This window comes from Apostichopus japonicus, chromosome 10 (genome assembly GCF_037975245.1).
Source record: "Apostichopus japonicus isolate 1M-3 chromosome 10, ASM3797524v1, whole genome shotgun sequence".
Taxonomy (NCBI): Eukaryota; Metazoa; Echinodermata; class Holothuroidea; order Aspidochirotida; family Stichopodidae; genus Apostichopus; species Apostichopus japonicus.
In genome coordinates this window covers 6,161,289-6,184,213 of record NC_092570.1, presented here as the reverse complement: position 1 = coordinate 6,184,213, position 22,925 = coordinate 6,161,289, and the positions used below count along the sequence as shown (strand labels likewise).

The window sequence follows — 22,925 nt, the reverse complement described above, 5'->3', positions numbered from 1 at the left end:
CTTTATTTTAAATCCTAAACACGGTATTATGGAACACTTTGTTACATGTACCCCGACTGTTGGAATATCACTTTGGGATTAAAGGGTGAAAACATGGGCGTCAACAGGTGGGGGACGGGGGGGGGGGACATGTCCCCCCCACTTTCAAAAGTGGAGGGGATATCATATCATTTGTCCCCCCCCCCCCCACTTTTCAGAGCAGTTATTAAAAAAATCACATGCATATGCGCGATTTTCTATCACAATTGCTGAGCTGATTCAAGTAGAATCTAACTTAAGAATCATTATCAATAAATTGCACTGGAAATTAGAACAGTGCTTGGCCCTTTATCCCCCTTCCTCCGATATTCACCCTCCCCGCTTCGTCCGAGACCTCTGATAAAAGTTTGTGCGATGTTTGAACGATGTTTTAGAGTGTTTTGTGGAAGCACCCCTTCTCGCCAGAAATGGAATTCCCCTTGCCCTACACTGTGAATCAGAGAAAACGACGCATTTCAACTTGAAAACAAGTCGAAGACCCCACCAGGAAGGTAATATCATATATTTTAGGCCCTACAGACAGTATTCTGCCTGTATGCAGGGTGTTATATGATACCAAACTACCGAAAATATTTCGTTTGAGATGGACGCTGTGTAATTCGTTTCCCTTGGTGTCAGAACGGCATCTTTCTACCAGTACTTTCTGTCGGAATTTAGTTTTGTGAGACAAAATTTCTCCTCACAGATCTGGTTCTGATGTAACTAAAAACGACTCAGGAAGGCCGTCTCCTGCGATCTAGGGGGTCTTATGTACCCAAAATTTTCTGGTACGCTACGCGCCAACCAATGGTGGCGCTCCGCTTAGATAGTATAGTGTCCCCCCCCCCCCCACTTTCTGAAACCTGCTGACGCCCATGGGTGAAAATATCGAAATAATAGAAGCTATCATTACGCATCAATAAGAATTACATATATATGTTCAAACTCTACCCCGCGCCCTTCCTTCCCTCTGTTTAAGTTGAAACTTGAAGTTTAGCTATAAGTACTGATCTTGCCATTATATTTCCCGTGTCACCTTTATGGAAATTCAGTCGATAAATATATATATATATATATATATTTATATATATTATATATATATTTTTTAGAGAATGACTATGAAGATTGAAATGTTCGGAAACTGGGAATCCTGCAAAATTATCATGAATAGATTTTTTGTGATTATTAAAACGTAAGCGGAACCGTGAGCCTGTTTCACCTACATAATTGCCCTCTTTGCAAAGTACACAATAGAAAATGTAAATAACATTAATAGAATCACAAGAGAGGGAAGGGGGTCTTAGACTAAAGTCAACATAGATGCCAAATATGCCCCCATATTACCCCAGGCACCGTGGTCAAGATTCCATATATATATATATATATATATATATATATATATATATATATATATATATATATATATATATATGCGTGTGTGTATGTTTCTGTGTGTGTGTGTGTATAATCGTAATAAGATAGAGATCCACAAATAAGATAAACAAAAGTAAGACAGGGCCAATACTAGTTGACAAAGCAAAGCAGGCATATTGGCTTCGCTTACATCTAGTCCTCCTCAAGGCGTTCCATAGGTAAAAATCAACAGGCTGGAACTGCGAAGCAAGTCTCCCATGCAAAAAACGGTTTCACGGTTTTCAAAAGTTTCTGGCAGTGACGTGTATTGTTCGGGTAGGTGCTTTTGTAAATATTATGTGAAAATCATCGACACATACTGCCTACCTTTATTTGTCACGACAACTATTTGTAACATCGCGAAGTTGTCAAACGGCTGCATAATCATTTATTACATGGTCTAGTTGTGCGACATAGACCTTACTGTACAACAGTTAATGTAACACAGGTTGCTAAGTGGTATGACTGAGGTAATCATATTTTTTCAGGAAATCGGGAGATATGATATTGATGTTGAACACCTCATTTGACATCAGGGGTTACTTTCTGTATCGTTCGTGTTAAGAGATAGGAATGGGAGAAATGTTGATGGTAATACAGTGTTTGGTGGTCGATTATATTTACGAAGTGATTATTCGCAGGGCAGCCCGGCTAATAACGTACACAGACACCTTATTCGCAAGGCTGTGACGAATTTGAAAATAGGTTTATTATTGGCTTTCGATGACACCATTCTTGATGTGACGTCCCCATACTGATATCAGTTTCAAAATGTGTATGAGGCAAAAGCCAATTTCAGGGACATCAAATATCATATGTTAAGGGTCCCAGATTTGTGAGATGCAAAAAGGGCTTTTGAAAAGTCAGTTTTGGAGTCCTCATTATGCCAATCACAATGGCCCCATAAAGTCAAATATAGGTTCTACTTAAGCCATATTTGAGGGGCTTGAAAAGCCGGTGTTGCTATTGATACCAGTCAGTTTATGGGCCTTGAAGAAGCCAACCTTTTGGGCCCAAATAGTCTTAGCCACTTCCAGAGATGCCAACCAATACGATTTTTTCGTATTTAGTACGATAAAACAAGTGAAATATGATAATACGATATTGCCTCTTGAAAATACGATTTTTAATTTTTTTTGTAAGGAAGCGGAATCGCATAGAAACATGTACTGTAAGTAACCCCCCAAACCCCGACAAACACGTTGAACAACGAGCCTATCTACATGGGCGGGAAATAGGCGGAATTTGCAGCTTCACAATTGTCTCATTAAATGTTAATGAAAAAGCAAAAATTGTACTTGCCCGTTCTTACTGTACCAGTAAAATATTTTTCTGACATTTACATTTTACTGGCCGGGGGCCAACGGGCCAGTGGTAGTGTTGAGTTTTCGTGAAAATCTAATTTTTTTTTCTCTCCAAAATCTGATTTTCAAGGATATACAGTTTGTTTTTTTGTGTCAAGAGATTGGCATCTCTGCACTTCATAAGCTAATTTTTGGAACCCCAGCAGTTCAATTTTAAAAGCTTATTTTAAGGAGCTTATCTTGGGATTCCCCAAAAGCCGACATTGCCTGAAAGCCAATATGGTCAAGGGTGTGACACCCCCCCCCCCCCACACCTTTACATGAAAATGAGCAGTCACACTGCAAAAACAAAGGAGAAAATGAGGGATGACATTTTTTTATGTTGGCGGTACTAATGCTAGACTGGTTCAATCATAAGGCCCTAGGCTCCCAAAACCAATCCTAGCAGCATTAAGATAGGACTCCCAAAGGCCAATAAATTCCCTAAAATATAGGGGCTCCCAATTAAGACTCTCCAAAAGCCAGCTGGTGCCCAAAAAGCAAACTCAAATAGCCCCAGAAGTTACCGAGCCTGTTAACCCAGTCTAAGACTGCCCTGTGAATAAGGTGTATGTGTCTGGCTATTCGCAGGGCAGCCGTGTAAATAAGGTGTATGTGTCAGGCTATTCGCAGGGCAGCCCTGCGAATAAGATGTTTGTGTCCGGCTATTTGCAGGGCTGCCCTGCGAATAAGCCCCACCTTATATTTAACGTAGTGCATCGTTTGCACAGGTACATGTGAATGCATATTCAATAACATTACACTAACATAGTAACAATAGGGATTATGGATGATTGTCAACTGACCAAGTTTCTGAACGCATGCTGAAAAGCAAGCATATTTTATCTGGATTTAAATGATCATCTGGTTGGATCGTGTTCCATTCGTCGCCGGTCGGAGCATGCCACTATTAAGTAGGGGTGTTTTGTATTTGTGTATTATCCAATACAGTTACTGTTTTGACATTCTCAAATTATTTTGAGAATGACACTTGACATCCCTGACAAACTTAGTTTAATGTAGCGAATTAATAATATTATTAATATACATCCCTAACCTACACCAACCTTTCGCCATTGTTAAACTCAATGCCGACCTTTTATTGATTGGTATATTCCAAAATAAAACAACCAGCGACGAATGGGACATGATCAATCTGGTCCTTTTTTACAAACTTGGGAATAGATTCCTAGCATTAGGACATTTATAATAATCTGTTGGCAGCAAATGAAATCTGTTGACATTTCCAGGGACTTGTTAACTGAAATCAGGTGGATGGTGCATGAAATCATCTGGTTACCTTAAATTAGACCATATTACTACATTATTGTTTAGTATATTATGATGTCCTTTAATGGGCACAAGTGTTGTGCTGTGTTATGACTCAAGTTTCTAAATATAAAAGTGAAGTGACTCCAGATTAAGTTTGTTAAGATTCATTTTTTCATAGAGATAAACCTGTGACTCAAGTCATTGATGTGATTTTAGTTGGAGAATCTCAAAGAAATTACTCTACATGAAGTGATTTGTGTCTGTTAAATTTCTTTTATTTATTTTAAAATAAGTTTAAGTAACAATTATACATTAATAGAATTGTCAGGAGTAATCTCACATTCTCAGTATAAATAAACCCCAAAATATACAAAACAATCACCAAACATTTAAATTTTTGCTTCAATATTCAAATTATTAATTTCAAATGCTATTTTCTCTCAAACTTCAAACCACATCAAATTTGACATCAACAAACAGGAAGTTTGGTCAATTGTTTTGTTTTGTAAGTTGTTTGTTTATTGTTATTTTTTCAATCATAAATTTTGACTTCAATATGTTTCAAGAATTTTGAAATCACGATACTAAACTTGATGAATTACCCAGATTGTTAAATTTTAATTTCCTTTCAGCTGAATTTATGTGAGATTAATTTCTTGGCATTTTTTCACTTGTGACGATCGATGAATGTATAAAGTATGAATAATGGCAAGGTCAATAACAGTGCTCAACCTTGGAAAGATTTCATACAGAGCTGCTTGGCAAGTTCAAAGGTCGTTACTCCAAGCTCATCGTAATGATTCAAAGAATGAGAAGTCTTTCCTTAGCGAGCAACATCCAGGAGATGTTTTAATTATATGCGAACATGAGCCTGTTTACACTGTCGGTATTCGAGAGCGAGAATACTCCCAGGACGAAGAAAGACTGAAGGCCCTGGGAGCTGATTTTGTGAGAACTGATCGTGGAGGGTTGATTACCTTCCATGGCCCTGGTCAGTTAGTAGGTTATCCTGTAATAAACTTAAAAAACTACTCATTAGGACTAAGGAAATATGTCTCCTCTCTGGAAAAAGTATTGATCAAAACTTGCGAGATGTTTGGACTACAAGGAAAGACTACCAAGGACACAGGTGTTTGGATAGATGAAAGGAAAATTGCAGCCATTGGTAAGTGTTTAAATCTTGAGGGGGGGGGGGCAAATCTGTTAATTTTGCATGGTTGGTTAAATAAATTGTATGAATTCCTTTAGACTTATGTGATGTGATCTTATAAAGCAGCAGTGAATGAAAAATGAAAATTAACCAGTTAAGACAGCTGTGCAGACAACAACAAAAACAATGAAACTATATTATTCCCAAGTATGGGAATGGAATAATTACAAAACAAAACCAGGTCATTTGTCAATTATTTGTGGAAAACTTGATAGTACTCCATGCTAATGAAGTTTTTGTGTTAATAGTTTTCTCAGAGATAGATAGAGATACAGTGGGTTTGTGTTTGGATTATAAACATTCAGTGTAGAATATCAGCAATTGGTTGTTGTCCATCCATCCATCCATCTCATTATCTTGCTGCCAACCCAACTGGAAAATGCTAATAGATTTCATTTTGGTTAGTGTTAGGGTCAATGCACTGATCCTAAATACAACTTTACCATGAGAGATAGTACTTCATGACCAACTTAATACACTATATCAAATGTGAAGGAAAAAAATAATAATAACACAGTGACAATAAAATTTGCTCAGTAAGAATCATGGAACATATACAGTAAGTTTAGACAGAGATGGGGAAATCAATGAGGGGTGATATTTCAGTAGTGCTGCATATAAATAATACACACGTTTTTGTCTACAGGGATCAGTTGTAAGAGATACATAACACAACATGGTGTGAGCCTCAACTGTGACAACGATCTTTCCTGGTTTGATCACGTCATTCCGTGCGGAATCAAAGGTAAAGGAGTCACCTCATTATCGCAGGAACTCGGAAGAAAAGTATCGCTACAGGAAACAGAACCATTATTTTTAAATTCCTTCTGTGATGTTTTTGGATGCACACTTGCAGCTGATGAAAAACTTGCTGAGAACATTTTCCTTAAGGCAGATTTTATATCATAGAAAGCATGCGATAAGTTTTTTCCCCCTGTGCTAATGGTATGAAGTATTGTAAGGTGCATACTTGTCATGAAGGTTGAAATGGCTCTATTTTTGTGGAATATTTTGCATGTGATGGTGTGGATATTCTCTGTTGTCTGATGTTCATTTATGAATATAAATAAATAAATACACACACACACACATATATATATATATATATATCAGCACCTCCAGAGATATAACTAAAATGTATCATACTTTTAAGGAAGTCTATATGGAAATTATGCGTTAGATCCGTCAAACTTTAATTTGTTAGGATTTGTTAAGATGTTGTGAAGTGCAAACTGAGATAAAAATATTTACCAAACTCAGGTAAACAGTGTTTTCCATGTTATTAGCTCTTGAATCTGAGTATTGGACATCTCAGTGGTGGATCCAGCATTTCTCGAAAGGAGGGACCCGGGATGCAAGTATTGCTAGTCTCTCTAATAAAGATGAGGGAGAGGTTGGGGGGTGTGGGTTTGGTCAGGGATCCTCGTACTAAATACGACACTCCTTTTTGAAATATCAGGTCTGCAAGGTTTCCATACCTCTGCTAAAGATAACAGGATTCCTGTAGCCTATATAGGGTTATCCACGACCACATGACATGAATGGGATTCATGAAAAGCAACAATTGGTACAAAAGTAAGGGTCAAATTCCCCATTCTTGCAATCCCCTAAGAAACAGACACAAATTGAAAACAAAAGACAAGTTTGGAGGGTATTACACATTGTTATTATTTATACTTAGCTTGAAAGATCATTCACAGGACAGATTTTTGCACTGCCCCAAACATTACTTGTTTGAATCACGTGGCTTTTAAAGCCATACCATTTACAGGTAAAAAAAGAATGAAAGAAAACTGAATACCAATTTTGCGTAGTTTAGACTGCTGCAACGAAAGAACTTTTGTCTTCATTCCAAATAAGAACAAACGATTTGGTGAATAAAAAACATGAAGACAAACATGTTGAGAACATTAAACTGAAATTTGTGTCTTTCCTATGATAGGTTTACGGAACAAATTAATGCTTATAACTGTCACAATTTCCTTCTTTTAATACTAATAATAATAATAATATTCCACTTTTATATAGTGCTTTATACCAGCAATAGGTCTCAAAGCGCTTTATAGACGATATGTTACCAAACTTTCCCCCTTTCCCCAGGTCAATGATAACTTGTCCCAGAGACAGTCCCTCCAGGCAGCTGCAGTTATATACTGCGCCCAATGACAATTTACCTCATAGGTACCCATTTAACCCCCAATTGAGATAAAGCCTCTTGCCAAAGGACACAACGTAATGAACTAGGCAGGAGTCGAACCAGCGATCCTTGGATCACGAGTCTGCCATGCCTTAGCCAATCGTCCATCAGGCTCTCTGCAATGCTCTTCTTAAACTCTGTGCAAAATTACATAACAGCAGTAAAAGGAAAAGTTTCATTATAAATACTCCCAATTTTCTTAGCTCGTTCCATGTTCAGATTGCTGCGCTTATGACAATATGTTTACTCTCATTACTGGCAATATCAAGGAATGGCAAGTGTTAAGGGAAAGGGTCTTGTTATGACTCATTTTCTATTAAATGGAAGGGATTCCTAAAACAATGGCAATTCAAAGGAAGAAGCATATATTCTGTTTACTCCATGTTAAATTTACACTTCGATACCAATGGAAAATATTAACACTGGTGTAATGATCAGATGTAAACCGTAACATCCAAAATGATATTGCCTGAGGTAAAACATCCTCATGTGAAGGAATTGGCAAATATGTGGAACACCTTGTCACCATAAGATTTACATCCACCTCCCCCAACCCCCCCCACCCTCCCCCACCACCTCCTCAAACAACTACAGTATATAGCTGTTTAGGTAGTGTAGCTCTACACTTTGAATTCCTATTAAAACAAAATGGTCCTCATAACAGTCACCCTACTGAACAGTTTGTTTAATACAGGAATCAAGACTTAAAAGTTTGATCATCATTTATACCTACAGTGCTGGGGCTAGTTACTTCATAATTGCACCTTCTGAAAATTCCACAGTTGATTACCAAATCTGATTTGAAGTTATTCAGTCCTTTAATCGTCCGCTACCGTCCCACAGATTCAATGTTGTTGGTGTATTGGGACTACTCAATTCATTCTGCTATATGCACTTCTTCCACTGTTAGCCTGGATTTTGAATGTACATACCTATCAAAGACCATTATGAGAGTCCTTTTGCAAAATTTCATGAGTTTGTAGACTGTTAGACACAGCTGTACTACAGACAAAGCTGTACTACTACACACAGCTGTACTACAGCATCTACAGTACACATGTAATGTATGTCTCTTAACATGCCTGCAGCATTTCAGCTCTTGCTCTTTACAGTGTTATCATATACATCTATTAATCTGTTAGCAATGTTGCAAAGTCTTCCATCTACATGGAACTACCACTTGTCGAGACCAAACAAATTTGGCTCAAGTTATCCAGGATCAACTTGGCTTGTCAAAACATTGGTACATAAAATAACAGAGTTTACATGACATTTAATCCTGCCACTTAATCCCTGTGATCAGCCTCTCTTTGGTTGCTATTGCTATGCAAAGTCCTTTACATGATATCACTGTCTCTTATGATATGTCACTTGTAACCTTGGGAGTATGACCTTTGACCCTGACCGTGAGTTCTAAGCTGCCCTTTATTCGCTGGATCTGATCTGACGTGTGAACTCTGAACAGCAGATTGGGGATGTTGCTTCATAAGTAGAAGGAGATCCTTGAAATGTCTTCTAGTCACCTCCTTCAAATCGTCAGCAACTAAAAGCAAAGACATAGATGAGAGGCAAAACAAAAATTGAAACGATTTTTTAAGGAATCATGTGAAACTATTATCTGATGGTATACTTCATCATATCACTATCCAAATGCCCAAAAAAAACATGTGAAGCGGTGAGTTAAACAGTTGCTAGTCAAGAATAGCACAAAATGGCAAAACCAACAACAATTCGCCAAAATCTCTGTTTACTTCAGACATTACCATAACCACCTATTCCGGCCACAGAAATAGCCATTTCCATTACAAATTTTAATTTTTTTTTCAAGGTATGTAATGTCGAATGTGGTCAGTGTTGAACCTGAAACTGATGCCATATTTAGACGATATTATGAGGTTCAATATTTAAGATTCAGAATTTGAAAACCCCATCTCCATTACAGAGAATTAACATTGTAATACACTAAGAACAATGTAAATAATTGGAAGCACATGGTGTTGTATTTAGACTTGACCAAGTCATAAGCCTTGTGTGTGAAGAAACAGTTAACCTGTGATAGACTTCTCATAGCTGTTTGGGAGATATTGTTTATGACCTTTGTTTCTATCATGTACAGTAGACATAGATTTGGTGATTTTAGGCTTAAGAAATTTATGGCTTGTGAGTGGCCTACAGAAGTCAGTACATGGGTTGATGGGGGAAGCAGGAGTTTAGATGAGAGGTAAAAGGGGGGGGGGGGATGGACCTGGCTGGAGAATAACCCACCTAAATTTGATGTCAAAAAACCACCCAAGTTACCTCCTCCCTCCTCCCAAATAATTCATTTCATCACTTCTCCCATCTTCATCCACCTGACTTTGTCATACAGCTCAAGCTTACCCAATCCTGCATAAGCTTTGTCCGGTCCGTGGCTGAATATCTGCTGCAGTAAATGTGACATGGCACCAAGAGCTATTACACGTTCCCCGATATCAAGGCTGTCAAAGTACTGTAAATCAACTGCGAATGGATTTGATGGAGACGGCCTCGTATTGAGTTTGACGAGTTCTGCTAAAATTTCCCAGGCTCTTATGTCTGTAGAGTGATAAGGACAAAGCAAAATGCAGATGAGTGTTAGAAAGGATCGGCTATCCCCAAGGTTAGAATGTGTTCATCCAATCCAGAGGACTTTGTTTCTCACATACTTATGTAAATGAAATCCATTTCATTTTGACATCCTCAGAATTAAAGTCTCAACTTCACAGTGGTATTTTGAGTGCACTTGAGTACGGGGTGTGTTTTTTAGATGAACCCCTTATCTTTCCCCTAGTTTTTAAAAGTATGGTACCAATTTTAATCCAAAAAAGTGTTCAAAAGAAGGAATGAAAATATCAACAAACGCTCATACCTTTCTCATTCCATGCTGACGTCGTCTTAAGCCTCAGCGGACTGTCTTTATTGCATTTGTTTTCTTCATTCAATTTCACCAGTCTGTCATGGTTGCTTCTCACCCAAACATATGGACATGAATATTTACCGTACCCAGCGAGGAGAAACAATGTTGAATCTTGTCGCTATGGAATTCACAATAAACAAAAACTGGTAAGAGAAGAAATTAATGCAGCCAATGGGTATAAATATTTGATGATCCGTTATGGCACGAAGTTAAAAGAACTCATCAACTACATTGTAACCAACTGCAATTCAGTTGCGAAGAAAGAGTATGTCCATAAATCAAATATGCTTGAATAGAAAGTATTTACCAATCATATAAAATATATCAAAGTCTTAATAATGAAACTATGTATATCTCACAAACTGCTGGGATAACACATGGATACCTGCAAGAGACCACGTCTGGCTCTGCGATCACAGTGCAGGTAATGCAACAGTAAGGTGACCATATTTTTTCTCCCAGAAATTCAAGGGACATGATATTGATGTTGAACAACCCCTATGTTGACATCAAGGCATATCACTACACAATACAGTTTTAAGGGACAGGTGGGATTTTGATATGTTAATGTTTGGTGGAGCTATGTTTCAAGAATGATTATTAACTGTCCATATTTTTGTAGTACATTCTCAAGAAACAGGCACTTGTTTTCAAATTCACATCATTCTGGGCTGTTTAACAAGTTTTGGGAAAGATCGGTAAGTCCATGATATCTGAGGACGTCTGGTCCCCCTTATGCTACAGTACTGGCAGAAGCCTCTGCCATTTGGGTGCAACACTACTGGCTACAACTACCACAGACCCTACAAAGAACAATTTAACTACAGATTTACAAATACTACTGTAGTTTATGCAAGTGTGGTGTCTCCAGTACAGGCTCTACAGATAGGCCTACTACTGGACTAAATGCACACAAGTTAGTACTGCTATACCAGTGGCCTGTATTTAATTGACACATTCTCTACCAGATAGGAAACAACAGAAACCAATACAGTATTGTCACTCTATGGGTACTACATGAAAGGCATTAAAGAAACATGCACTGCAGTCAGCATTTAATGCTAATAACCATTACAAGACCCCTTATCTATTCAAGATTCACAAGCCTGCCTTCAACTCCCAAAGTCCTGCAAAATAGGGGGAAATGCTCATACAACACAAAGATGTGATTTACTACCAAGAATGATAACCCATATCACATACACAATTTTAAAAGTTGAGGTTCGCTGACATTTTCTAAGTTTTCTACAATTTCTCAATATATCTTCAAGTACCAACTAAACAGTGGCAACTTTGGATCTTTTGTATCATGTTTGGACTTCAGCGCTTGATACAACAATTTAATACATACTTGGAACTGGTGTTAATCTCTTTCAGTTGCAATGGTTACTCCAATGTGGATCAAACTTACTGCAGGTGTAATTTCCCTTTCACTGGGGGATGCTGGAGGTAGACCAATATCCATGTACCCATAACCACTTAGCCTGAAAAAAAATGAGTAATACAGTCAATGGAATGATGATATAATTATTTATAGACTTTGCATAATATTGCACAACCACTTGAAGAACTGCAACAAAATGTGAACTTTAAAATATCCTGAATACCAGCACAGATAAAGAAAAATTCAAATATTTACCTACATCGAAGTAATCATGTCGAGCTATGACATATATAACCTTTTGTCATTCTGCTGACAATCATCTTTGAATCACCAAAGACGACTTAATCTCTGTCTATGTAATGTGACTAATGTCAATGACGGTTATTCTTTAATTACGAATTAATTTGTTAATTCATGACGGCTCTGCACCCTTACTCTTCCCCTCCCCTCTCACCATCTTACAAATTGATTTCAACCAGTATGTTTGTTGATATTACTTCAAATTTCCCTGAGAATTTTGAAGAAATGAAATACCACAGATAGGACGACTAGAGTGCCAGTTCAACTGGGCCAAAAAAATATGAGCCATGCTTAATAGACTTTTTCTAGAAACAAGACAAGTAAAACTTACCTCTTTTGAGTCCCTTGAGATAACATGAGATCCTTTCTGTTTAGAGTCAAAGAGTATGAAACCAGATAAACAATATCTACATGGAATGCTCTTTTCCCAACCCCCCCCCTTCTCCCCCCAAATTTACTAGTAAAGAAAACATTTATAAACTAACTTTAATATTAATACATTAATTCATGACATATAATGTACACTCTCATCCTCATCCTTCCACCTCCCTATCCCCTTTTTCCCCTCCAACCATTTCCATTTTACTAATAGCAGAAGTTCACCCCTATAAATGGAAGTATTAGCTACACTAGTAAGATGCAATCTTACCCACAAATAAACTGTTAATGAACATTGTGTTTAAACATTCAAGCCAAGATGTGCCATGCATATATATCATGCTATTTACAATTTAGCTTTGAGGGTAAAAAATATTCAGGGAAGATCAATATCAACAAAAGACAGCATCTTCTACCCAAGACCACCTATGAAACTTCCCACCTTTTGTTTGTCATTAGGCCAAGCTCTTTTGTTATTTATGTGTGCTTATATGCTTACTGATCAACAGGCAACTCTGGCTGGCTTCCACTGAAAAAGACTTGACCCCCCTCTGTGGACACTGGAGTTGAACTTCGTGGTGTCTAATATAAAGTAGATTGAAAGTGAGGTTTAAGAAAAGTAATTATGATAGAAATAGGGCTGGGGGGGTGGGGTGGAACAGGGTGGTTAGATGGTTGGATAAGGAATGAGAAAGAAGGTGGCAGAATGGAATGGATAAGGGATAGGGAAGCAGCATATTCCACAGTTCCTGTCACTGTACCTCCCCATCCCCTTACTGAGTCTTGTAAGCCCATTTTATTGTAATATATTGAAAGGCTGTTGTTACTGTTGTATACATCTAAGTTGCATGGTCATTTTGCATAGCATTGAATGTGTTAGATACTGGAAAAAAATGCCTTTCCCATCAGTCTGATGAGAAATTTAAATTGGGCAAGAAAAGTAATATATATATATATATAATCCTTATAAGCCTTTGAATTTTAAGTTGAGATCAGTACCCTTTTCTATGTGAAATTTTGAAATGTTTTCTTCTGAGGTTTTATATGGATGACCATAGAAAGCAAACTGAATTAATTGCATTACCACTGGTTCATTCAGGACTGTGCAGACCATTTCTTCTTTTCCTCTCAAATACATTGAAAAGTACTTGAATCCCTGTAAGAGACAGACATGGAACATCTAAAGTAAAATGTCTTGAAAGAGGAGAGAAGGATTCTAAAATGAGAATAAATTTATTGAATTAATCATGCAATTAACCAATTAAATATCACACAATGAATGGAATGTTACAGTTTGTTTTGGATATTTACAGTATGTTGTAAGACACTTACCCGTACACATCCTACAGCCAGCATCTCCGTTAAAAATCCGTGCAGCTTCTTTTTAACCGCTTTCTCTCTTTCCTGCAATACACAATAACCAGAAAAAAATTGCAATGTTGCATGTAAAGTTAGAAACTGCCTTGATTATTCTTGAGACTGAATTGATGTGTTACATTTCAAATTCAACATAGTCCTATGGTCAATGCCTTAAAAGAAGAATGGCGACCAGTTGGGACAATTTTTTCTATACTCTAGACTGTAGTGTCATGTCCTGCTTCAGAGCACTCGTATTGTCAGCACAAACACTATGAATATCATGTTTCTATCAGATCAAGGTTAGGAACTGTTTGTACTGTCAACACCAGTGCTTTGAGAGCATGAGATTGGTGTACAGTTTAGAGAGGTACCATACCTCTCAGTTTCATGCATGGCTCCTACCAACCAACATCCACCATGGCAAAAATCACATGATTTTGTGTAATCATATTGTATCTACCATTTTTGGCCAACTGGATACACAATTAACACACACAAATTGTGTGTGTATGTATCTGGTTTCTTTCTCATATATTTAATGCAAACTTCAAAGTTACAGAACTAATTGCTTGTGGTGAGGAAATAGCCCAGGCCTTACTTGATATTGTTACGCCCTGGGTTGTTCGGGATGCGTGTACCCCGTATTTCGAACACGCCCAGGGCTACTAAGAATATGTTTTCCCGTTTTGTTTGAATAATTTACCCTGCGATTTGTTGTCCATTCATTCACCATTCCATTTACTTTTGTCTTATTATGCAGGTCTCTTTCGCTCTCCCCGTCGTCTGCCATCACCAGCATTCCGGGAATTCGCTCTTTTATTACACGAGTTGTTCTGTTTAGCGTGTATCTATTTTACTATCACTTGCTCTCTTAACCTTGTTTAATTAAGACGTTGTTTTTCTTATGTATTTTGTATTGTGGAAACTTAATTTATTTCGTTGAAGTTCGGGCAGAGAACTGGAGACCAGCGGTGAGCAGCACGGCAATTACAGTATAGTATTATTTTAAAGGCAAGGTTCATTTAATATAGAGAGCGGGTCCGGGAGTGAAGGCTGACTACGGGCGCCATTCCTTTTGTATAGTATAACTAAAAAGTTCCCGTCCTGGTTGACTTCTTTGCATGTTATAGACTCCGGAGGTAGGGTTAAATTAGGGCTCTCCCCGGAGGTATTGCAGAGGTTAATCGGGGCGGGACCACATTAGGCAGTATTAGTTCCGTCTGCCGTTGGCGCCCCGTGTCGGGTATTCACTCTCGTGATTCAGTTAAGAGCCGTGCTGCCCACGCCCTGGTATGTAGTGTATTTGTTATTTATTTAAACTTAATCTCTGCCCGTTGTTTGCTTTTATATTTGTATACGGCAGAAAGTCACTGCCTTATTTTTGTTAAGTGTATGTTTAAAGTTAATTAAGGTATTAAAATTGTTGATTTGAGACCCAGTTCTCCTTAACTATATTCTTCTCTCTTTTTTTGTGTGTATTGGTTCAAGCCCTGCTAGCATAAGTCTTCGCCTCCCCCCTTCCCCTGCCCTGACATCAGGTGGCCTCCAGCTGCCTGATTTCCCACGCTACCGCTCGGCCGGGGTACAGGGGTGTTACACTTCTTATGTAATATAGTATTAAAGCAAAATATTTTAAGATAATTGCAGCACTACATTTTCACAATATTTGGATACTTATGGACCACTGGCCTGCTACATATATCACACAGCTTGTCTAACTCTCAATTGTTAGACCTAGGCTAGCAGGGAACTTCACCTAGTAGTACAGCAGGTCTAAATTATTCTTAGGCATAAGTAACTAGTCTAGTTACACAAGTTACTTACAGTAGGCTAAAGGCAATTCTTAATCTTACACATATTACCAACGCTGACAAGACAAGTTTTACTGCAAAATACGACATTTATAAACCAGCCAGGGCTAAAAGCTACTTCACAATCACAAGTGCTTCGATTCGTACCCTACAGTATAGCTGTGAGATGACTGAGTGAGATTATTACTGTTATTATTACTAGACTAGCCTAGGCCTGGTCAGACTTCACATCAACATTAGGCGTTAATGGACATAAACGTTAGGCTACGAAAATTGCACAGACTTACAGCAGCCGTCATGATTACAAGCTTTGTAAATAGACTGGTTTTCTTTCACTCGTCACCGTGATAAACTCTTCCCAAAGAGATGATGTAGTGCTAAACAGTCGTTTCATGAACTAAAAAACAGAACGATGCACTTTACGACAGGATCAATTCATCAGTCACTGACTGAGCTGATTGAGGAGTAGGTAGTACTAGTGTACAATAATTCCCTATGTCACGTCAGCGAGACAGCTCTATGAATGCTCTCTTTTCTGTGTTAGGGCAACAACCGTCAATGCTATGAAAATTATTTTCCTTTCCTAGGACAAACCCTGAAGTCTATTGTATATATGTTGTGATGGCGAGCAGAAGGACATACCCTCTGCCGCTAAATTATTTTGATAGGTTCACTTTTAAGCTTTACCATTAGGTAAGAAAGGTGCTTTATTTATTTTATTTATTTATTTCAACATTCAAGGGCAAAACTCATTTAGAGATACAAAACACTTATCTTACATGAGGCATAAAACATAATTTACACTTAAAGAAATCAGATATTAGAACATATACAAATTTAAATAACAGAGAAAACTAAGAATAAAACACAAAATAATATCACAAAGAACACTGAAATAGAAATACAACGAGTAAATAAAACATAGCTGAAAAAGGTGTTGTTATAGATTGTTATATCAAAGCAAAACAGGTGTAGATGACGAAATACTTGTTTACCTGCATCAAAGCACTAAGACCAACCCAAAACGTCTGTGAGGTCAATCTTCATTGACTTCTATAACCAGTGGCGTAGGAAAGTACTTTTGAGTGGGGGCCTTAAGACTGATGGCCGGCCTGGGGGAGGGGTGTAAAGGGAGGGGTGTCCCCCTCCCGTTTGGATTTTTTTGCATTTTCAGGTGGCCTCAGATGCAATTTGGTGCAATATAGCACACTTCAACACACCCACTCCATTTTGTAATAATTTTGCATTTTCACCTGGCCTTAGATGCAATTTGGTGCTCCAAATGAGATTTTTGTTCTCATTTGGAAATGAAAAAGGGGTTTTCTAGTACGGGTGCCCCCCCCCCCCCAAGGATGTGTGCTCTCACCAGTGCTGTTCTGCTTGTACAAAAATGATTGTAAAGTATCGAGTGACCAATGCAATATAATCAAATATGCTAATGATACCGTGCTGACTGGTCTTCTTTATAATAATGACAGCTCTGCCTTTGTTAGTGAAGTACATAAGTTGGTTGGTTGGTGTAAAAGTAACAGTCTGATGTTAAATATAAATAAAACTAAGGAACTACTGTTTGATTTTAGGAAAGGCAATAATGTTCATGATCATGTCATAATTGATGGCAAAGAAGTTGAGAGGGTATAGCTACAAGTACCTGGGAACGTATATTGATAATAAACTTAATTGGAATGTTCACACAAAAGCTGTTAAGGTTAAAGCCTGCCAACGACTTTATTTAATTAAAACAATGCAGAGTTAATTATACGATCATAAAATTATTCTACCAATCAATCATCCTAAGTGTTCTAACGTCTAGTATTATATGTTTCTCTGGCAGTATGCCGAAGAAGTACAGGGCAGGGCTGGAACGTGTTCGGAAGTTAGCTGAACGCTGCATTGGTTCAAGCCTTCCGTCACTCTCATCCATATATGAAGAGAGTCTGATGAAGAAACTAAATAATATAAAGAAGATCACACACACCATAGTCTTATCATGTTCAACACATCCGGGATACGATTAAAGGTGCCCCATACTAAAACGCCCAGGTTCCGTAATTCTGTCTTACCTGAGGCAATACACTTGTTTAACTCGCGTGCGGAGCGATTTGGCCACAGTGTGTGATCTGTCACTTGCAGCTCTCTGTGCTGCTTCTGTTACTGTTCTGGTTCTGCTTATTTAGTGTGTTTTCGTAGTTGCTCTGTAATATCTTGTTTATTGTATGGTTTTGTTTGTATTCACTACTGTTTTATGTTTACTGTCGACGGGAAATAATGTTATGAAATAGTAATACCATCTCTTTGATGTTACCGAAACACTCCATCGAGACACCTTACAGGCCTCTTATATATTTATCTAGGTCATGGATTCAGTTTTCGCACGAGAAGTTTTAACTATCTTATTGAATCTTGGTACAGGGCCTTTTCCCAAAATAGATTCCATTATGTCTGTGGAACATTCGAGAAGGTTCTCTCACGTGGTATGGAAGTTTCCATAGAAAGGGGGATGGACTTCCAAACTCCCAACCAATCAGGGCAGATCAGTGCCAGCGCACTTGTTTTTATATCGTTAAGTTAATACAGGATGGTCAGGTTATTGGCTGCCTACTGATTGTGCGCAGTGGGATTTTATAGAAGTAAGGTATAAAAGGCGGCATGTCTCGCAAATTTATCACTCCGTCACCAGTTCGTCGCTTCGTCATTGCTTCGTTACCATTTCATCACTCCTTCTAATTGCTTAAATGACGGAGTCAAGTCAAATCATTGTAATTTAGTTTTATTTGTAAAGAGAATCGACAGAGAAAAAATTATACCGAATCATTAATCAAATCCCATCTCGTCAAATTGTTTTTCTGTGAACTCATTGTTTTCTCCCGTTCGAGACATCTCCTGAAGAAGCATAAATACGGCATCAAGATAACCCCAGTACCTTTCTATCGCGAGTCCCGATATAGTTTTACTATCGGAGGAGCCGGGCTCGTCACAATATTACATGGTAGAGATCGGTTGCTTTCTTCAGGAACAAAACGGTAACGGAACTTTTCACAACTTTCGTTCGTTACGATCAATAACGAACAGGTGATTTTACTGGCCCGAAGACCTAACGAGGAACACAACGTATGTTCACGACCTAGCCTAACGGACACACTCTGCGATGGAAGTCAGCCTATACTAGCCTAAGTCTGTACAACGGATGCCGGAACCACTGATCTGTACACTAACGTTAATCAACCCAGCATGCAGTTCGCGTTTGAACATTCGCGCAACTAGTAACAATAATCTAAAAATGGTACATCATATCCCTTAAAGAATCAAAAAGAAGTATCGGTATCTAAAAATGGTTTTATTCTCCTAAGAAGGGCAAGTCTAGAACTATTCGTGTTATAAACATAAGTAACTTGCTCATGCTATAGTAAATTACAATTCATTCTAACACCTAAAATTTTATAGCTATTCACATTATTAAGACAATGACCATTAATATAGTGATATACTATAGCATTTCATCATTCGTCATCTGACGCTTTTTAGTACAGATTAGCATAGTACTTGTTTTATTGGAATTTATAACCATATTGTTGTTTATACATCATTTACTTATATTGTCAGCATCTTCACTCAGCTTATCTTTGATTTTAGTCCGATTGATTCCAGTAACAGATAAAGTATAGTCACCTACGTACGTGTCTGCTTTACAATGCTTTAGGAATAATTCAAAGTAATTAACATATAGTAAAAATAAGAGTGGGTCAAGTGGGTCAAGTATTGAACCTTGTGGTACTCCGCTCACTATGTTGAGATATGATGATTTGGTTGTACTATTAATTTAAACACATATAATATATGGAAACGGATGATTGGATGCCGGCGAGGTGATAACATTTTTATGGGTTTCTATCGTTAACGTCGTAAATTATATCATGTTTTATTATTTTATTACTTTGTTACTATGATTTTTTTATTTTTATGACAGAACCCTGTTAGACTCATGGTCAAATCAATCCCGTAAAACATAATTACATTTATTTTGCCGCAACAATTTCTCATGGTTCTGGTAGCGATCCCTCAAATAAATATATCTTTACATATATATAGCTTTTTATCGGATTTTAAATACCGGCAGAATGAATGGGGTGGGCGTATTGCTTTCTCTCACGGTTCAACAACGAGTCAAGGTGTATGTATTCTAATTAACCCCCCACCCCCCCTCTTAGCCTTTAAAGTTCTCAAGGAGGCATCCGATGCACTCGGAAGATTAGTGATATTTGACATTCAAACCCAACAACGTATATACACAATCGCCAGTATTTATGCTCCAAATATTGACACACCTATGTTTTTCACCAGCATATCGAATATTTCAAATAATTTTCAGGGCGATACCATTATCTGTGGAGGAGATCTTAACTTTGTTTTTAACTTATAGACCTGGATAAAAATGGCGGAAACAAAGAACTAATTTCAAAGCGCGAGATAAATGACTAGAGTTAATGTATTCACATAACCTTATTGATATCTGGAGAGAACAACATCATTTTGTTATAAACTATACCTTGAGCTCCAGTGTAACACCATGTATACACTGCAGACTGGACTACTTCCTTATCTCAAGACCTGTAAGTTATACAGTTACTGATAATATTTTCTCCCCTGGCATTCAATCCGATCATTCATTTATCTGTCAACAATCTCCAGTTCTCCACCCAATTAGTTAGTAGAGGCCCATGCTATTTGAAATTAAACAACTCGCTTTTGCATGACCAAATCTATATTGATCTCATCAATGAACTAATTCGTAATGGGCTAGAGAAGGATACTGCTCAGGACCCTACTGTACACTGCAATGGGAGATGTTAAAGTTTAACATTCGTAAGACTAGCATGATTTTCTCAAAAGATCGGGCCAAAGAGAGACGGGCAAAAGAACATGATCTTATTAATAAAATTGCCGAGCTTGAACAACAAGTATATCTTGAGGAATCAGCAAATTTACGATCACGATTTAAGGAAGCTCACAGCTCGAGGCACCATCATCAGGTCTCGTGCACGTTGGGTGGAAGAAGGAGAAGAAAACTCAAAATATTTTTGAAATTTAGAAAGAAGGAACAAAGCATTTAATTCGATTCAACGACTTGAGAAAAGTATAACGGTATTATTGTAACGGACAAGGACGGTATTCGCAAAGAGATGGAGAATTTTTATAAGAAGCTCTACAGCTCAGATGCATGCATTCCCGATCCTCTTTTCAACGATCCTTTTTTCAACCCGACCAAAATATTGCCCATATCGATGTAAAGTCTTGTGACAGTGTCCTTACTCTAGATGAGTGCTACCAAGCTCTATCAGCGATGCATAACGACAAAGCCCTGCAGGCAATGACGGGCAATCTGTGAACTTTTACAAAACTTTTTGGCCTTCAATAGGGCAGTTGATACTAGACTCGTTAAATTATGGGTATGATAATAGAAGTCTGGCGGCGGAGCAGTCAATAGGCATTGTGACATTAATTTTGAAACTTAAAATAGAATCATGCCTTTTTACAAAATTATCGGCCCATCACACTCCTGAACATTGACTATAAAAATTGGCGCGAAAGCGATAGCTTCTAGATTTAAATCTGTCATCCATAATATCATTGGTCCTCAGCAGACCTGGTTTTGAAAAATAGATTTATTGGGGAAAACATTAGATATTCTGTTAGACTTAATAGAGTATTGCTCTCATTATGAAATTCCAGAGTTTTTGTTTCTTGTAGATTTTGGAAAAGCGTTTGATAAGTTAGAATGGTCGTTCGTTAAAACAACTGTCATATTTCAACTTTGGTAGTATTTTTAAAACGTGGATAGATGTTTTTTTTTTTATAGTTATTGTCATTAGTTGTATTTGTAATAATGGTTATTCGACGGGTTTCTTTCCACTTCAACGGGGGGGGGGGGGGGGGGTTCCGTCAGGGATGCCCATTAGCCCATATTTATTTATCTTGGTGGATGGGGTATTTGCCGTAAAAGTGCAGAATAATGATATTATTAAGGGTATTAGAATAAGTAACACAGAAATAAAAATTATGCAATATGCCGACGACACCACACTTTTCCTTGATGGCAGTGTTACCACGTTTACGGAGATGATGAGCAGTTAAAAGAAGCTTCCGGTTTGTCTATGAATATGTCCACGGTCTAGTCTTTTTCCGCTGGGCCCATATATAGCAATCATATTCCAGCTGCAGTATATGACTTTAATATCACTATTACGCATGGACAAGGTTCAGATGCGTGGGATCACTTTTACGGGTGATGGCAATGATCTGTTCCGACTGAATTATCAACCGAAACTTTCTAAGACTTAAGAACACTTTGAGTACTTTAGTAAGGTTCAAACAGGTTTATAATGCTGGTATACCCTTTACTTGTACTGGGGTTTAATAAGTGCAATTCCCCAGTGGTGCATGGAAAAGGTCAGGTTGCCATAGTACTGATGTTATGAACAGCATTGCAATACTATTATGTATTCGGGCTACAGCTCTATCTCTCAGTATATCTATAATGCGTATTTACATCGTTTATTAAAAGTTTCGACTGCAAGAGAGCAGTGGGGTTGCTCCTTTAAAGATCTGACCAAAAAAGACTGGGACAGGATTTTTTTTTAAGATTCCACACTACACTGTATTAGATGCAAATTTCCAATACTTTCGATTTAAATTTTAACACCGTATTATTGCAACCAATACACTTTTAGCGTTGATGGGTATAAATGATACAGAGGTTTGTTCCTTCTGCAACAGAGAAACTGAGAATATCGAGCATCTATTTTGGGACTGTTATTTCACTGGGTCTTTCATATTAGACGTAGAGAATCGATTTTAAAGCAACAGTTTTTCTCTTCAAACGAAATATTATTTTCGGGTATACGGAAATGGATATAGTCACCCATATAATTTTCTAATATACTAAACATGAAGTATTATATTATGATTGTAAGAGAAGTAAGAAGAAAAAAGAAAAAAGAACCTAATATTTGCAGTTGATGTTGAACGTTATAATCATTCAAAAACAAGAAAGTGTAAGAAAGATAAAGTAAGTTAAGTTATTCAATTACAACATGCATTTTCTGTACGCCCAGAGTTGTTCCGTTCTTGAAATTTCACGAAAACATGTTCTTCGCAAGAATTGTAAAAGGGGATTATAAATATAACAATATGTGTGTGCTATATTGTTTGAAAGGAAAGGGTATATATATATATATATATATATATATATATATATATATATATATATATATATATATATATATATATATATATATATGATTTTAT

General features: G+C 37.5%; 2 protein-coding genes across 4 annotated transcripts; one reads left to right on the top strand and one right to left on the bottom strand.

Moving 5' to 3' along the window:
• The first annotated feature begins 1,548 nt into the window (after positions 1–1,548).
• LOC139974634 (octanoyl-[acyl-carrier-protein]:protein N-octanoyltransferase LIPT2, mitochondrial-like) lies at positions 1,549–15,258 on the top strand. 3 transcript variants are annotated; one of them, XM_071981846.1, is made up of 4 exons: positions 1,549–1,707; positions 4,679–5,211; positions 5,903–6,001; positions 14,570–15,258. In XM_071981846.1, exons 2-4 carry the CDS (start codon positions 4,752–4,754, stop codon positions 14,692–14,694), a joined length of 684 nt encoding a protein of 227 aa, XP_071837947.1. In that variant the 5' UTR covers positions 1,549–1,707; positions 4,679–4,751; the 3' UTR covers positions 14,695–15,258. The 3 variants fall into 3 exon arrangements, with proteins under 3 accessions (XP_071837947.1, XP_071837948.1, XP_071837946.1); XM_071981847.1 differs by lacking the exon at positions 14,570–15,258 and adding an exon at positions 9,822–9,959; XM_071981845.1 differs by lacking the exon at positions 14,570–15,258 and having other exon boundaries at positions 5,903–7,171.
• Positions 8,035–16,120, bottom strand: LOC139974633 (uncharacterized). The gene is made up of 9 exons (XM_071981843.1): positions 15,908–16,120; positions 13,783–13,854; positions 13,535–13,606; positions 12,950–13,032; positions 12,404–12,439; positions 11,800–11,872; positions 10,341–10,506; positions 9,833–10,027; positions 8,035–8,996 (listed from the first exon to the last, which is right to left on the bottom strand). The coding sequence occupies exons 1-9, from the start codon at positions 15,917–15,919 to the stop codon at positions 8,821–8,823; spliced, it is 885 nt and encodes a 294-aa protein (XP_071837944.1). The 5' UTR covers positions 15,920–16,120; the 3' UTR covers positions 8,035–8,820.
• Between the last annotated feature and the right edge of the window lie 6,805 nt (positions 16,121–22,925).